Source organism: Chelmon rostratus, chromosome 6, assembly GCF_017976325.1.
Source record: "Chelmon rostratus isolate fCheRos1 chromosome 6, fCheRos1.pri, whole genome shotgun sequence".
Classification (NCBI taxonomy): Eukaryota; Metazoa; Chordata; class Actinopteri; order Chaetodontiformes; family Chaetodontidae; genus Chelmon; species Chelmon rostratus.
The window spans coordinates 6,887,595-6,905,094 of record NC_055663.1 but is presented as its reverse complement, the minus strand read 5'-3'; the positions used below and the strand labels follow the sequence as shown (position 1 = coordinate 6,905,094).

General features: G+C 42.0%; 1 protein-coding gene across 1 annotated transcript; it reads left to right on the top strand.

The window, feature by feature from the left end:
* Positions 1 to 8,965: 8,965 nt before the first annotated feature.
* On the top strand, positions 8,966 to 12,776 carry LOC121608342 (olfactomedin-like). Its single transcript, XM_041939596.1, has 5 exons — positions 8,966 to 9,076; positions 9,250 to 9,408; positions 9,749 to 9,961; positions 10,115 to 10,247; positions 11,456 to 12,776. The coding sequence occupies exons 1-5, from the start codon at positions 9,044 to 9,046 to the stop codon at positions 12,301 to 12,303; spliced, it is 1,386 nt and encodes a 461-aa protein (XP_041795530.1). The 5' UTR covers positions 8,966 to 9,043; the 3' UTR covers positions 12,304 to 12,776.
* The last annotated feature ends 4,724 nt before the right edge of the window (positions 12,777 to 17,500 follow it).

The window sequence follows — 17,500 nt, the reverse complement described above, 5'->3', positions numbered from 1 at the left end:
GGGAAACATGTCATACATACTGACAGATGTAAAACTGAAGTAAAACTGAAACATCCGTTTTAGGTCACCTCTAGATGTTCTCCCCATCTAGAGGTGACCTAGATCCAACATAAAAAATGAAATGTGAAACTCCCAAGCTTCCATAGATTAGTGAATATGGTGATGGTTGTATTCATTTAGAATTTGAGAAGAACAAGACTGACAAGACAAATCTAGCTCAGAAGGTGACAAATATAACCTATAAGTACACGTTCTCATTCTGCAGTCAAGTTAATATTGTGTGTTAGACTTTGAAAATAAAGCTTGCTGAGAAACATTTCAGGTTGCAGTTTGGTTAATCAAACTACTTGGTCAGATTTAGGAAAAAATTGTGGTTTGGGTTCAAATAAATATGTTAGTTAAATTATGTCTGGTCCAGGGCTTAGTCTGTTACATATGTCTGTGTATGTTAAGTAAGATAATTTACGTACCAAAGTTAAAATAGGTTGAGGTTTTGGTTTCACATGGGAAACAAACCCAGTCTCTTCTGTGAAAGTTAATACAAGACAGAATCATAGGATGAAGTTTTTGCCACACTGCTTGCCATCCACACACTCCATGCGCTGAACGTTAATGTGTGCGTGTGACCGATAGCAAAAAGAGATCACACCGTCAGGTTAAAGCAGGCAGAGGGGCTGGTGGTCAGAAGTGGGGGCCTTTTGCACAAAGTATTATTAATTTGATTTATTATTTTTAAGAAATTTTACTATTCATTCTTAAAAAAATCCCATGTTTATCCCATTGTTTATCTGTTTTGCACTTAAATCTGTTTTGCACAAAAGGTCATTATAGTTTATTCTTTATTGGATCCCCATTAACTTCCATAAAGTGGTTGCTAGTCCTTATTAACACAACAATTGAAACTAGAAAATTCCCTCTGGGAAATTTTGAAAGGGACACGGGGTGCGTTTGAGCCGACAAAATTATCTACGTTTTAAAGTTTGAATGAAGTCTCTAGGAGAAACTATGGCGAAGCAGCGGACAATTGAAAAAGGCTGCAATTTGAGAAAACGGCAGATATCAGAGGTAGTCAGTCCCTGATTAATGAATTGCTCCCAGCTGTGTTTCTGTGGCTTTCTCCTTGTCTGTCTCTGTTGATCACCTCAGCTGTCTGTGTCTGCTTCTCTCCTCTGCTTCATGTCTCTGTTAACATGAATTAATGAACTGAATCAATAAACATGAATGGAGCTAATGCTAACGGAGCTAACAGAGCTAACACTAACAGAGCTAACAGCTAACGGTGCGAATAGAGCTAACGGCGCTAACGCTAACAGAGCTAACTGTGCTAACAGAGCTAATAGAGCTAACGGCGTTAACAAGGGGGCGGGGGGATGGGATTTTTCATTATGCTTTTGTCTGTGTGTGTGTGTGTTTATGTATCTGTCGTTGTGTGTGACTGCGTATGTGTGTGTCTTCGTCTGTTTGTATGTGTGTGTCTGCTTGAACTACACAAGCAGCCCAACCAGCTCCTACATGGAGATGTGTCTGGTATATGTGTGTCTGAATGTGTGTGTGTGTGTGTGCGTGTGTGCGTGTGTAACTTCTGCCCCACCTGCTGATAATTACCTCTGCACCTCTCCCACTGTTTACCTGTTCCTGTTCAGTTTTGACGTGCTTGTTTTTAATCACTTTTTAGCTGTTGGTTAGCCCTTTTTGTGTGTGCATTTGTGTGACTACTGTCTGAAACTCTTTGGCAAAGTGCTTTCTGAAGCTGAGTTTAACTGTTTGTTGGACAGAGATTGTTTTCAAACAATGCCCTTGTTTTGACTGAGCTCGTTAAGATAATCATTCTCAGGCTTGTTGTCCTGCAGATGTGTGTGCGTGGGTTATTGACCGGTGTGTGTGTAAATGACAGTTGCACCTGTTAAACTCTTCCCTTGAAAAGCGGCTTTTTCGCTGTCGGTTTCTTCCGAACAACTTGCGATTGTGTCAAAACCGTAGCTGCTATCAAAAAACCGATTACACTGTGAGATGCGGACAAGTCTGGGCCAGATGTACGTGTGTTTTGTGTCCAGATATTCTTTAGAAAAATGACAAAATGGTCGACTTAAAAAGACTCTGCGACTCAGAGAACAGGAGTTTGTATTGTATGCAGTGAGATTTGGGTTCGGCGAACCTCCCGAACTAAATCCTCTGGTGAGAGAACCGTACCTCGTATCAGAGTGTACTATAGATCATCGGACTCCCGAGAACTTCCTGAGTCCGACCATCTCCTCGTTTTATTCCTGAGACAACAACTTTTTGTTTTATGGCGATCTAAAGACAAGAGGCATTTCTGCTTTGCTCACAAAACAGCTCTGAATTTTAACATGGGACTTAATGGGAGAGCAGGAGGGAGCTGGCTGCACAAAAAGCCTCACTATTTAAATTCAGTAAGTCTCTCAGCTTTTTCGAGGACATCGCATGAAAGAGGACAAGTTTGTCTACAAACTGATCCCAAAATTATGCGTGTAGAGTGTAATTTGTGGCCGTAGCGACGAGAAAAAGAGAAGATTTTAGGATCGTTTTTAGACTCTGTGCCACTCTAGCACGCACTCTAGCGCGAACATTCCGCGCAATACACACCCATTATAATCTCAAAATTTCCCTCCAAACGATCACTGTCATTGAACAGTGACTGATCAAAAACTATAGGACCAATCAAAATGTGGATGAACACACCAATAGACCAGACTTGGGTCTACATTTTAAAGTTGAAATGAAGTCTCTCGGTGAATGTATGCCTGAGCTACAGATGTTTGAAAAACTCCAATTTCAATCTTGTTTTTTTCGCCCGTCCCATTCATTTCTTATGGGAAAAAACTGCGATAAATTTGAGAAAAGTAATAGCACACCGATCCCGAACAATACGCACGTTTTGATATATAATTGCAGCTATTTCATAGCTGTAGGAGCCAGTGACTCGGGACGTTGCCCCGTGTCCCTAAATACAAATAATGTAAGTTTGCTAATATTAAGTGTTGCGTGAATGTTGCCTTCTGGAATGTTAACAATGCAGATCACTGACATTTGGTCTGGCAATACTATAAATCTGCTAAATCTAGTCCACACATGTGAATTCAAATTATTTTGGTGGGATGTCAAAAGTTTGAATCTGATCCGGATCCAAAAAACAAACAAACAAACAAACAAGCGAAGAAGAAAAATGTTCAGAAAGAAACAGAGCCAAAAGATTTGGCTCCTTTCAAACAACAGTAATTCCCATCACATTCAGAAACAGAGATGCAAACTTCAGTGCAGGCCTCCTCAGAATGCGAAAATCCTCAAGACACACATACAGCTGATCGAACTGAAACAGAGGGAGGTTGTTGTGTCCACTGTAGCTTTGAGCTCATCATTTCTTTGCAGTTTGTATTGTTGGTTGTCAGGCACATCAGCTAAACTGTGCACAAAATATGTTCAGTTCTTTTCATTCACTTTTCATGCCCCTAAACTTCTCAATACAAAGTCCTATATTTCTTAAATGTAGTTAGTAGCAAATTAAATATATATCATCAAAATCAGCTTCACACACACACACACACACACAGAGTGTATGACTATATATATATGCATCTACATCTATATAACTTTAACTTTTTTCTGTTTCAATCAAAATAAAGGACACATGATGTTAAAACAATGATTAAATTGAGAATAAATCCCGAGAACAAACACAGCTTTGTAAAAAAAAGTCCATGAATTTATGGTGGAGCATAAAACACATCAGGTAGCACTGGATGCTATGAGCTCTGTGATGACAGAACACTTGCAATAGGAATGAAAAGTTAAAGTGAGAAGTTTTCATAGTCAGAAACAAACGTTGCCCTCGGATACTGGTTCATATGTCAAGCTGGGATAGTTGCATGTTTTTCCACTGCTCATCCAGAGAGACGGTCTGTAGAGGCTGGAGGTTGCTGGTCCTGCAGGCCGCCATGATGTGATCAGGTCACAGGAAGGTAATGGAAACGAAAGCTGTGACTAATTCAGTACCTGTCTTTTTTGAGTTTGTGGGTTTCCAAAGATGCATATACAGTATCTGTGCTGGAGATGTGGTCACGGGATTCAGGAACAGAAAGTGACCACTTCGCACTGAATATCAAGCCCACACCCAGACACACTGCAGCGTTTCAATTTTGTGCTTAATTCTGTGGCTTGTGTTGCATATGCAATCTGCTGTGCAATAACTAGAGCATTTTTGTGCACACTAAGCTCTTTTAATGGTACCACAAGTATAAAATTAAGTGTTAGCATTTCTTACAAAGGGTTTGAAATGATAAATACAGTAAATGGCCTCAGACATATGTAGCCTAAATATCAGTTGCGATACCCAAAATATGAATAAAGATGGGCTAAATATAGATTGCCTCACTTTAAATATAGATATTTATTCAGACAAATATAGGAAATGGAGAAAAATGTATGTAAAATATTCATTTTCTGTGGTATTCTTCAGTTTTTACTAACTAGAGCAGGCATGTCAAACTCATTCCATAAAGGGCCGTGTGGCTGCAGGTTTTTGTCCCAACCAAGGAGGAGCACATCAGGCCAACCAATCAACATCATGGGATCACTTAGTTATCAGCTGAAGACTGAGATCAGCTGATTAATTGATTCCAGCCAGGTGTGCTCCTCCTTGGTTGGAACGAAAACCTGCAGCCACACGGCCCTTTATGGAATGAGTTTGACATGCCTGAACTAGAGTAAGGTTTCTTGCTGTGGACCTGTTGTGTATCCGGCTAATTAGGCCCAGAAATAGTCATTTGCTGGCATCTATCTGCAAAAAGATATGCATATACAGGCAGAAAGAAATCCCTTGTACATCAATGTGTTTGCACTTCCATTTCTCAATGCCAGCAGCACTCAGCCTGCTGAGGACTTCAGTGTTACACGTTAAAAGAGATCAAACCCATGCTGTACTCCAAATTGTTCAAGAACAGCGTTCAGTTTACTTTGGGTCTGCCTTGGATAGGTGTTTTAGCTGCTTGTGCAGGAATGGGAAGTTTTGCAGCAGCTCGTTGGTTATCTAGTCTGCAAACTGATTTTAGCAGTGCACTCTTCCCCATTGAATGTTAGTTTGGTGGCTCGTTAAACAAGCTGAGGTGCAGGACAACATCATGTTATCTACGTCAGTTCATGTATAGACATTAGATAAGAGGGAGACTTGAGCAGGAAAGCCAGTGTGGTTGTTCAGAGTCTGTGGCTCGGTGTGACTGTCTGCTCTGCCTATGATTCAACACCGACATTTCTGCTTTATGCAAGATTTGATAAGCAGTATGCGTAGAAGGATACCAGAGGAATATTCCATCAAATTCCATCAAATTAATGCAAAACTAGGGTGTACCATCACTACACAAAAAAATATAGAAAATGTAACTTTCTCCCTTTTGGCCTCTAATTTTTTTCTCAGAGGATTTACGAAGAAAATAGGTATCTGTAGCAGAAAATAAACACATATTGACTTTAAGGTCTGACTGATGTGTGTTTCCATCAGAGTGAGCAGCATGCATGAAAGCTCTTTGTTCTTGTTCCGTCTGTATGAAACATCTCTTTAATCAACAGAACGAATTGTGGCAGAAACCAATTTTTATTCATTTTGTTCACTTTCGTGAAGTCCTGACCTTTTCCTCTGGTGCCATCATCAAAATTTTCATTTTTCTACTACTTTGGTTTACGACCAACTACCAACAAAACTAATGACATTACCGTCAGCCTAAGCTGCCCTTTGTGTTGGACTGTCCTGTGAAAACCATGCATCTCCAAAACAACAACTTCTCCTGAGCTACAAGAAAAACCCAGCAGTTTTGGCCTTTACAGCAAACACTGGAGTAGCCACAATAAAAGCTTCCTTGAAATGACCTCTGGTTAACCCAAGCAGTTTCCATCATCGGAAATATCAGTGCAATGAATTTCAAGATGTGTAGGCCTGCAGCATCAGATTCTGATGAAGAGGGGGGTAAAGATCAAGATATGGCATCCAAAGATGCCATCTCTCCACTTTCTCTCCCCAGAAAGACAGCTTTCCTTTCACTTGAAATGTGATTTAAACACTAAACCTAATTTCTAGCAATGATGTTGGCTAACAATGGAAACTAACTGCAAATCAGTCTAAAGAGGGGCCACTGGGAAGTTTTCTGGCCGGCCGTTCCACTGTGGCCTCGCTGAGCATACGTGTATGAGAAAACACATCAGGCTGACACCAACATGGAACTCAGTCCACGTCTGCAGTCGATGAAGTATCAGTTCCTTAAGGAATACTGGACAGTCACGAGACCACTAACTGTGTTGGACGTGACCACTTCCCACATGATTCTGATTAGCCGACACACGCAGCGCTGTGATATGGAAATGTGCTGCTTTGGTGAAAGATACATATGAATGATAAATATGAGCGCAGACCTGCATACATTCATCCTGCTTTTATGCAGTCAGCACTTAGATTAAGTCACATTGTCTCCATCAAGGTGTTTTATGTGCATTTTGAAATGTCGCATTCGAAAAGCTTCTCAGTCTGGTGAAAGCGTTTTTACACTCCTTAGGTATTTTTTTCCTTTGTTGATAAAGTGTTAATGTGCTAATTGGAAGATGGAAATACCTTTGCTAAATAAGTTCTGACACAGCGACATAACTCACATGACAGATCAGCTGTTTCTGCTACAAAGCCCAAAGAAGAAGAAGAGAAGGAGCTGTTTCCAGTTTTCAACGTTCTTCTTCTACTGTGTTTATTATAGCCATCTGATGAAACTACCCTTTGTGTAGCCTAGTTTATTCACTACAAACAGTTAATAAAATGCACCTAATTCACATTTTCTTTGTTGTTTTTTTTGTTTTGTTTTTTTTCTTTTTTGCAACATTTCAAACATTTCACTTAAAATTCTCTTGACCATAGATGGAAACATGGCTCGTGACTTGAGTCTACAGCTAAGTTACACTGTACAGTGCACAGCCAGCCTTATCCAATCTTTTCATTGCAGGCCATCACAGCGCGGTTTGAGTCTGTGTTGGACAGAAAAGATGTGCTCTCCTTGTTGCTGTCACATTGCTGAAGTTTAAAGTGCTGCGCTGAGAGAAGAGGAGGGAAAGAAGCCCAGAGGACACTGCTGACTGCAGAGTGCCACGCTTTCCCCTCCAGTTCTGAAGTGCTGCAAATCTTAAATACACTGTGGTCGTCCTTGTTAGGGACCACTGTTTACTTCTCAAATGGATGCGATGGGCAAGTCCCTTGGAGAATGAAGAATTGCCTCTGTTCTTAATTCAGAATGGCCTCGTCAACAGTGTAATTCAACCCCAGTTTAGTCCAGCAGCTCATGTTGAAAGTTCTTAAAACAGAGTCTTAGTGAGACCATTGGAGTATGCGTATTAGACGGGTGTTAGGAAGGTCAACATCTTTTATATTGTTTTATGTACTTCTGCAATTTTGTTTTTCCACCTCAATTTGAGCCCTGTTCTCGCCACAGCATTTTTCTAACAGCAGGATAAGAGCAAACTCTTGTGCCTCTCTGTGTCTGTGACATAATACCTTTTCATAGAGTGGGTCTGACATGAGTCGTTCCACAATACTCTTGAACCGGGTTGATTAAGCCACACAAGCAGAAATCTAGGAAACAACAAATGAAGCAACCTGTACTCACTGAAACAATATCATATCCTTCCTGATTTCTTTAATTTCTGGAAATTTTGTGGTTTGTTGTTGCGGATGCAGCAGTGGCGTCCCAGTGCAGAGAATAGTTGAACTAACTACAGACATCAGGAGGGTGCTCAACAGGCCTGTTTTTGTCTGTAATTTTCAATGTTTATTATATTAATCTAGTGTAAGTGGCTAAATAGCTGTTTCCCAGCTGCACATGGTTTAGTCCGCTGCTGCAATAAGGTCGTTCAGGATTAGTTGTGGTAATCAGGCCCCAGTTCTTTGTTTAAATCATTCAGATCTGGACTGTTGGACTGAACAGTTACTGAGAAACTGGTTTGAAACCCATCTGAAAGGGTCAAATGGGTCAGAGCAATAAAACGTTAAGATCAAACTTGCAGATGTACCTCTGGCGAGCACATGGAGGGCCGTGTGGCCCCCCAAAGAAATGCCACCCCACACCATTACTGATGGAGGATGTTGCAGGCAGCAGAACGTTCTCCACGGAGTCTCCAGACTCTGTCACGTCTGTCACATGTGCTCAGTGTGAACCTGCTTTCATCTCTGAAGAGCACAGGGCGCCAGTGGCGAATTTGCCAATCTTGGTGTTCTCTGGCAAATGCCAAACGTCATGCATGGTGTCAGTCTGTTTCTGACCGTTTGAGCAGACACATGCACATTTGTGGCCTGCTGGAGGTCATTTTGCAGGGCTCTGGCAGGGTGCTGGGTTGTTGCCCTCCTACGGCCTCCTCCACGTCTCCTGATGTACTAGCCTGTCTGCTGGTAGCGCCTCCATGCTCAGAAAGCATAGGAACTGAGAAGTGGTCTGTGGTCACCACCTGCAGAACCACTGCTTTATTTGGGGTGTCTTGCTAATTGCCTATAATTTCCACCTGTTGTCTATTCCATTTGCACAACAGCATGTGAAACTGATTGTCAATCAGTGTTGCTTCCTAAGTGGACTGTTGGATTTCACAGAAGTGTGATTGACTTGGAGATACATTGTGTTGTTTAAGTGTTCCCTTTATTTTTTAAGCAGTGTATAATAAACTCTGTTACTGCTGTATAACGATTTAATAATGTGTAAAACGGGAGAAAATACTTCAGAGGATATTGCAAAGAGGAAATAATGACCATTGCACTGACGGGGGAAATGCGGGAAACTCCTGGTTGGACCATAACTGTTGCGAAACTCCAGAGTTTCACATTTTTAGAGTTTCACTTCCACGTAAGCGGTTTTAAGGTTCTCTAGTGACTCATTGGTGACAAGAAGCAAGCCAGTAAAATGTGTGTTTGTTGTGACTGAGTTTATAAGAGAAAAGAAGAGGAGGTGTGGTGATTACAGTAGTAACAGATTCTGTCCTCATCAGTCCAGCAGTCATTCCTCCAGCTCTAAACATGCTGCTGCTGCTCCTACTGCTGCTGTCACCAGTGAGTTACACTTCATATCTAACTTTTAGAAACTAAGGATAACAGTAGAAGATGTAGCATTTAATGGCATGAGTTTTTCTTTTTTTGGTAATTTTTGTTGCAGTCTCTTTACTATGCATGTAAATCATCTGTATACAACAGAAGTGTTTTTTTTTACACATGTGCGACTGCAGGGTGATGGCCAGGCTCAGCGTGTCTCGGGCCAGAAGAGGGACGGCTCGTGTGTGTGTCCAGTGGACTCCAACCTGTGGTCGTTCCCTGCTGTGAAGTACGAGGCCGTGCTGGAGCAGGTTCAGACCTGTGGAGGATCTTTGAAAACCTTGCAGGAACAGGTGGGAACTAAAGCAAACCAGCATCAGTTTACAGTGGTGGGTGGGGTACTTACTTCAGTCTGGGTTCGGTCCAATTCATCAACTTTGACTTGATGGATTGCTGTATATGGATCCAGTGGTACTGAGCCAAACTATACTGCATTTATTGTGATGTACATTTTGATTAGATTTAACAGCTGATACTCATGATTACTGTTGGCATGATTTGCGTCTTGTGAATGTGAGGGTACAGTACCCAGTGAAAATGAGAAGATTTCAGAAAATATTAACTTGATCCTGCAACCCTGAAAACACATTCAGTGATCATGAAACAGGACTTTCTGTCTGTATGTCCTTGCAGGTGAAGTTGTCCAGCCAGCGTCTCCCTCACATCCAGGCTGCGGTTGAAAACGTGACGGCCCGGCTGGAGCCTCACCTGTACCTGCATAACCGGGGCCTGTACACGGCTTTGTCTCTGCGCCAGCTGGGTGAGGAGCTCAGCCAGTTGGAGACAGACGTTGGTGCCATCCACAGCCAGCTTAACAATGCCCAAACACAGAAAGTCTCCAAAGAGGTACAGCAGAACATGAAGTCAAAAAAATGATTGAAACTGAAATCAGAACTTCACTAAACACTGTGTCTGTGGCTTATAGCTGATAATGTTGTGTCATGAGCACATACAGCAGACAAAGAAAGTGAATACAATGTTTATATGTGTGTGTGTTAGGTGGATAAATTGCGTACAGATGTAGACAGGATGCAAATGTCGGACACAATTAACATGAAGAGCGTCAAAGAGAGACTGCGCTACCTGAAAAATGCAGCTGAGTCCTGCAGATCAATCCCCACAGACTTCAGAGGTAAGTATGCTATGCGTGTGTGTGTGTGTGTGTGTGGGTGTGTGTGTGGGTGTGGGTGTGGGTGTGTGTCAAAGTGTGTGTAAGAGAGAACTGACTCATTTATTGCAATAACTGCAGAGAACCAAGAGAACTCATTTGTTTTTTGGTCACTTTTAAATTATTGTCAAACCAATAAATGGTTATATGGAGACAACGATCTTTTGAAATCCAGCCCCAGGTTTGAAACTCCATTCCTGATATACTGATGTAAGTTTGTTTGAACGGATTCATCCTGTTGTACAGAACCTGCCACTTATTACAAGAGTTGTTCTGAAAGTATGGTTAACATTTTTTTTTACCTTATTTGTAGAGAGTTTTTTGGCCTTATGCAGGCTGATTGAAGCCCTGCAGGCAGTACTCAGGGCTGGAATTAAACATCAATAAGCACTAAAGCAGTGAAACATTTCCCCACCCCCCCAACAGAGGGTTATATTCTAGACCACATATGTCAAAGTCAAGGCCCGTGGGCCGGATGCGGCCCCCAAATGATTTATATGCGGCCCCCCGGATGATATTTGATTAGTATTAGAACTGGCTGCAGCCGCCCGCTGGTGTTTTGCACGCACCAATACTACATTCCCCACAATGCAACGGTAGCCCACGAACACACCGCAGCGCGGCAAACGGGCCTCGCTTCATTATTCATCAGCAGCCAGAACAGATGTTAACTTTCAGTTACCCACTCCCCAAAAAGGAAAGTATTGTTTTGTCTGTGTCCTATAGATTTTTGTATTTTAATTTATTTTATTTATTTAGATTTATTTTTCAGTTGAACTCAACTTGCCTGTTGAAAATGTTTTCCCTTAATTACTGACAGAGCCATAAGAAAATATTACTTTATTCATTTAATGCACAGGACTTTTTTTCTTTGAAGGAAGTTTGTTTTTGATCCTGTTGAAAAATGTTTACACTTGAAATTACTGACAGAGCCATAAAAGAATATTGGATTGTTCAATTAATCATTAAGTAATATACATTGTGTCAGATCTTAGTTTAATAGGCTATGTGCAATTATTAAAATATGTTTTAATAAACATTGAACCAGTCCGGCCCTCGGCTTGTAGCAAATCTGTTTCTTTGGCCCTCTGTGTATTTTGACTTTGACATCCCTGTTCTAGACCGTCCTATGTCGCCTGATCTTTAGACCCTTCTCATGTCTCTGTTTCCAGGCCAGGGCACACACTGCCTCAAGGGTCTGATCACCAACATTAGCAATCCTGTCATGACTAAGGTCAGTCCCCATGGCAAGAGCTACATCTCTGGTTCGTGGGGCAAACAGGCCCAGATGGACAGTGAGGGGGAGAAGAACAGCTACTGGGTTCAGCCTTTGCTCAACAGCCACATCTGGGGCAACTCCCTGCGTGTATACCAAACCTACGAAGACTTCATGGCCTCTGTCAACCAGAGGGACTTTACCATCGCTCCATCCTTTAGCCACGCCAACACCATTGAGGGTCCCAGTGCTGTTCTATATGGTGAAGCGCTGTACTATCACTGCTACCGCTCTGCAGACGTCTGCCGCTACGACCTGAAAAGCAACACTGTTAAACGGGTGACACTTCCTGGCACCGGCGTGGGTTTCAACAACAAGTTCCCGTACTGTTACTATGACTGCCGAGCTAATAGTGATGTGGATGTGGAGGCAGATGAGACGGGACTATGGGCCCTCTATGCCACTGTCGGCAACCACGGTAATCTAGTGGTGAGCCGGCTGGTTTGGGACAGCGAGGCTGAGACACTCAATGTCTCCCAGACGTGGGAGACGAGGCTGTTCAAGAAGGCGGTGAGCAACGCTTTCATGGTGTGTGGTGTGATGTATGCCACTCGTTACGTGGACGACTACCGGGAGGAGGTGTTCTACGCCTTCGACACAGCGACAGGCAAAGACGACAACTCACTAGCACTGCCACTGGAGAAGGTAGCTAAAGGAGTGGCCAGTCTGAGCTACAACCCCACCAACAAGCAGATCTACATGTACAATGATGGATATCTACTGGCCTACCAGGCCCACTTCTGATCCCAAGCTGTTCTGATTGTTCTAATTGGCTATTTATTACGATTTCCATCTTAGCCATGATCACATAACACATAGAACAAGAAATAAACAGACATAAAGAAGGTCCAGCTGAAAGACTGTTTCACATGTATGTTAACATCACGGACTCCATACTGTCATGATTTGTACTGCATATCACATGCTGTCTGTTTTTAATGTCGCAACACTGAATGGAATAAAGATGAAAATCAATAATAAACAAATTATATATAAATATAATGAAAACTGCAAAAACTAACTTTAATAGCTTTTCCATTCAGAAATATTGTGTTTGTTGTTGGCTGTAATTGCAGACTGGCGTGTCAGGTCTTCAGCTATGCCTGCGGCTTGTTGAGGCTGTGGAGTTCACTGCAAATTATAACATGCTGATGTTTAGAAGGAAATGTTTATTAAAGGTCCACCTTGAGATCTTCCATTTATTGGAGCATTGATGGTTCAATCCCCAAGCCCTGCAGTCCACATGTCGAAGTGTCCTTGGGCAACATACTGACCCCCAAATTGGTCCCAATGCTGTGCTATTGGTGTTTGAGTGTGTGTGGATGGTTATTGCTTGTGATGAGCAGGTGGCACCTTGCCATGCTAATTTTAGCAACTTTATTTCAGTCTAGCCCAAAGTGGCAAGTCCACTGACACTGCCTTTTGAGAGCCCATCTGCTGGCATGGCACAACACTCCTTTGGTTACCGTAGGTATTACACTTACCTGTCACGTGATTGGACAATGATTGAAGAGCAATACTTCTTTATTGCTTAATATTGACGGAATTGTCAACCAATGTAAAATGTAATGTAACTAGTTAAAGGATAACTTTCATTTTTTACAACCTGGACTTTATTTGTAGCATTAAATACGACCATTTAGACACCCAGACAACTTTGGTGGCATTTGGAGTCGTTTTGAAGAAGTTAGCCCCAGAAGAGCGGCGCGTATATCCGTATGATGCGAGTAATTGGGGCACCCGTGCGTAGCCTCTATAAACGCATAATCTGCGGCGAAACTCGTTCATATTCCAATATTTTGTTGTGATATGCTGGTGCTATTCCCCTCTGAGCCCGTGGTGGCATGTTATCAACATCCAGTGTCTCTAGACAACTACTTCTGACGTGGATGACGTCATTTTCGAGCACCGCGCGCTGCGAGCAACCAGCCACAACACGGCTAACTTGGTGGTCGGCTAGTTTAGCTGTAGTTTGCGACTGTTATTTTTCACAAAATGGGTGAATATTTTTCGGACTCTGAGGTGGTGGACGATGACTTTGTTTACGATGGACGTCCTTACCGTTTTGAGTACACGGACGAGGAGCTCGTTGAAAGGAGGACGCGGAGGCAGAGAGAGGAACAGCTAGCTAAACAACAACAAACGGCTGCGCGTCCACGAGTAGACGGTAACTGGTGGTGCTCTTGTGGACAATGATCATCGATGACAACAGAGGAGGAATGCCTCTGTTGCTCAGAGTAGGACTTGCGGCCAGGAGATACGCGTCTGGATGTGTCAATAAATGTCTGTATCACAACACTGGAGGATTTCCGCGCAATGATAAACTTCTGGTAAACAAAACCAAGGCAAATAAACAATCACAATCTATACATGTGTGTAAGCTACTTACTCAATCGAAAGTTGCCCATTTGGTCCTGCAGGCTTTGGCTGGGTCTTCCAGTTCTCTTTAGGGACACGAAAAAAACGTCTCCACCACAGCCCGGTTTATCATTGCGCGGAAATCCTCCAGTGTTGTAATACAGACGTTTAGTGACACATCCTCCTCTGTTGTCATCGATGAACATTGTCCACAAGAACACCACCAGTTACCGTCTACTCGTGGACGCGCAGCTGTTTGTTGTTGTTTGGCCAGCTGTTCCTCTCTCTGCCTCCTCGTCCTCCTTTCAACGAGCTCCTCGTCCGTGTACTCTGACTCAAAACGGTAAGGACGTCCATCGTAAACAAAGTCATCGTCCACCACCTCAGAGTCGGAAAAATATTCATCCATTTTGTGAAAAATAACAGTCGCAAACTACAGCTAAACTAGCCGACCGCCGCAGAGTTAGCCGTGTTGTGGTTGGTTGCTCGCAGCGCGCGGCGCTCGAAAATGACGTCATCCGCATCAGAAGTAGTTGTCTAGAGACGCTGGATGTTGACAACATGCCACCACGGGCTCAGAGGGGAATAGCGCCAGCATATCACAACAAAATATTGGAATATGAACGAGTTTCACCGCAGATTATGCGTTTATAGAGGCTACGCACGGGTGCCCCAATTACTCGCATTATACGAATATACGCGCCGCTCTTCTGGGGCTAATTTCTTCAAAACGACTCCAAATGCCACCAAAGTTGTCTGGGTGTCTAAATGGTCGTATTTAATGCTACAAATAAAGTCCAGGTTGTAAAAAATGAAAGTTATCCTTTAATGCTGACTTTAAGCAGCCCAGTACAAAAACAAAGCTACAACGCCCAGAGTATTATGAGGTCAGAGGATAATGTAAAACCTGCCAGTGAACACATCTGTTCAACATTCAAAGAACATAAACAATTTACCATCATGTTTTTCAACTATCATAAGACCACAGATGACTATGGCGTCCGACTAAGACATCTTAAGACAGCCAATGAAGGACTGGTGGATATTATTGCTGATCTTGTACTCATACTGTTACATTATATTTCACAGTACTACAGGACATTCAAAAGACTGGCACCTTCAGAAATAGTCCAACCGTTGCTGTACATTCATATTCAGCTCACAGTCCAGGTAAGTGTGTGTACAGCTTGGCAGATTTTTCAGTCAGATATGGATCATGGGCTACGTTACATTAGCTGATCATACGACAGGATAGTATGTTAATCGACTCAAAAACAGATTAACACTAAGCAAATGACAGCAATGAGCGTTTTCACCACCAGAGTGCACTGCAAGGCTGAGACATCACAGCAAAGCTCAGACTCACCAGCACTGGACCAGCGGTATCTATCTGTCTCTCTATTGGCCTGTCTATGCCTGCACTCACACATAATGCCTAGTCCAACGTTTTAACACATAGCACTGGTGCGACGTAAAAAAAAGTAAAAAGATGCTCAAAATTATATCCATCAATCATCATCCAGATTTTCATGTATTTATATGAGATTAGAGCTGAATGTATTGTTAATTTCTCTTGTGTAAACATGCAGCCCAGATTTATTTATTTGCCAGAAATTTCTTAACTTAGAGTTTGATTCAACAATGTCTTGTTTTTTTATTGAAGTCTTTCATCATTTCCAACATTATGAACAAAAAGATATAATGGCAGACAGTTTGCATGAAGGAGGAAAAAAGAATATACTTCAGGTAAGTTGTTAAATTTTTTGTTATAGAACTATTACTGTTACTATCTACATAAGAACAAAAATTATTTCCGTCCAGACGAGCATTTTAGCACCATTTCAGACTCACACACACACACACACTGCAAAGCTGTAATGCAAAGATGCAGCTGTGGTAGTTTCATTTATCATCCAGACCAATTATTGTGTAGCACATGTGGCATATATTTCACACTGTACAGGCCTTCCATGGGTCTTTTTGAAAGCAGAGTTTTTCCTCCTTTATTTCAAAAATAAAGAATCCTGTTCACACAAGCACGGCTTTAAAGAAATCTCAGCTGAAATGAAAACACAATTGAAACACTGTCTGGAGCATGCCAAACCAAAAGACAGTGATATAACCTTAAAGCAATATTGGCCAATCAGAAGCCTGAAAACAGACTTTTCAAAAGCTCTGTTTTCAGGGGCCTACAATGTATCGTGTATGGACAAAAGGTCATGACGCATAAAAAATGCTAAGTTTTCACAATTACCCACACATGTGTGGACGAGGCCTTATCGATTCGAAAAAGAATAAAAAATAAAACATCTATCTTATTACTTAAATGTAACAAGCCCAACACTATACAATATGTCAATATGTGGAGGTCTAAGCTGGAAATCAACCAGAAGCAAGGCATGTTCATATGTGTGTGTGTGTGTGTCTTTGTTTAGACTCAAATGAGAGTCTTGCTCAGTGTAGCTGGCAGCACTGTGTGTTTTAAAGAATCATTCCAACATTTTTAGAAATACACTTGCTTGCAGTCAAAAAAGAAAAGTGAAAGTAGTCCGAACGGGACGAACAGTACAACAAACCCCAGCAGTCCGATGACCAGACTGCATTTAAACAAGCCCCTAGACAGTGGAAGAGAAAACAAACCTGAACTGTGAATTTACATATGAAGCTGTCTGTTGTAAATATCTGAAACAGTTCACAGACCAACTCTAGGTCAACTTTGACTGACTCGCTGTAGTTATGCACATTCAGTCGCTGCGATATTTCTTTTCTTTTTTGACTGGTAATGTTTCCTTGTATATTCTAACTTGATAAGGAGCTGGTTAGACTGCTGTTCATGTCTGTGAGGTAAAAATAACACAAAACCTAATTTTAAATGAATGTTTAAATTAAAATGACAATGCCAGAATACATATAGTGCTGTGCAGTAAGAGAGTTTGCACTTATTGTAGTTATTTCCTTTAATTTGAATGTGAGGCATTGAAACTCTTAAGTAGTTTACACATTGAACGTACAATAGTAAACAGCACATGTGATATGAACCTGTGTGCTGTATGAACTGAGCAGTTTGTAGCAGTACCGGCTGTGACCAGTAGGGGGTGTTGTGAACTCACACTGAAGTCAGGGGGACTGACGTTTCTGCTGCTGTGGCCTGGTTTCCAGTTTCTGGCTGGCTGCCTCTCAGACACACCCAAAGCCCTGCTCACATAATGACAGACCTGGTGCCCTGCAGATTTAAAGAAGCCAAACAGCAGGCGGCTGGCTCATGACAAAACTTACTGGTCAACCCCTCACTGTGTATGTGGTCAGGCTGATTTCATGTTTCTGTTGAGGGAAAATAGACTGGGGAGGATCTACATGTTCTGTAATAATATGCTGGGATAATGTAACATTTTGGAAACCTTCAAAGCCGTAATTTTTATCTTCAAATCTTCTCTTTGATTAGGCTGCTCAAGTCCCTTCTGCAGATCAGTCACTGGAAAATGATATTAAACAAGGCACAAAATGTGTCGGAGATGAAGTAAGAGATGTAGAAATGCAACATCTGAGCTGATTTTATATGTGATTTACAACTGACGAGACCTAA

Excerpts from the sequence above, each read along its gene's own strand:
- LOC121608342 (XM_041939596.1), top strand. The coding sequence starts at position 9,044 with ATGCTGCTGCTGCTCCTACTGCTGCTGTCACCA. Across the intron at positions 9,077-9,249 it reads TCCTACTGCTGCTGTCACCA|GGTGATGGCCAGGCTCAGCG; the intron begins GTGAGTTACACT and ends GTGCGACTGCAG. Across the intron at positions 9,409-9,748 it reads TGAAAACCTTGCAGGAACAG|GTGAAGTTGTCCAGCCAGCG; the intron begins GTGGGAACTAAA and ends ATGTCCTTGCAG.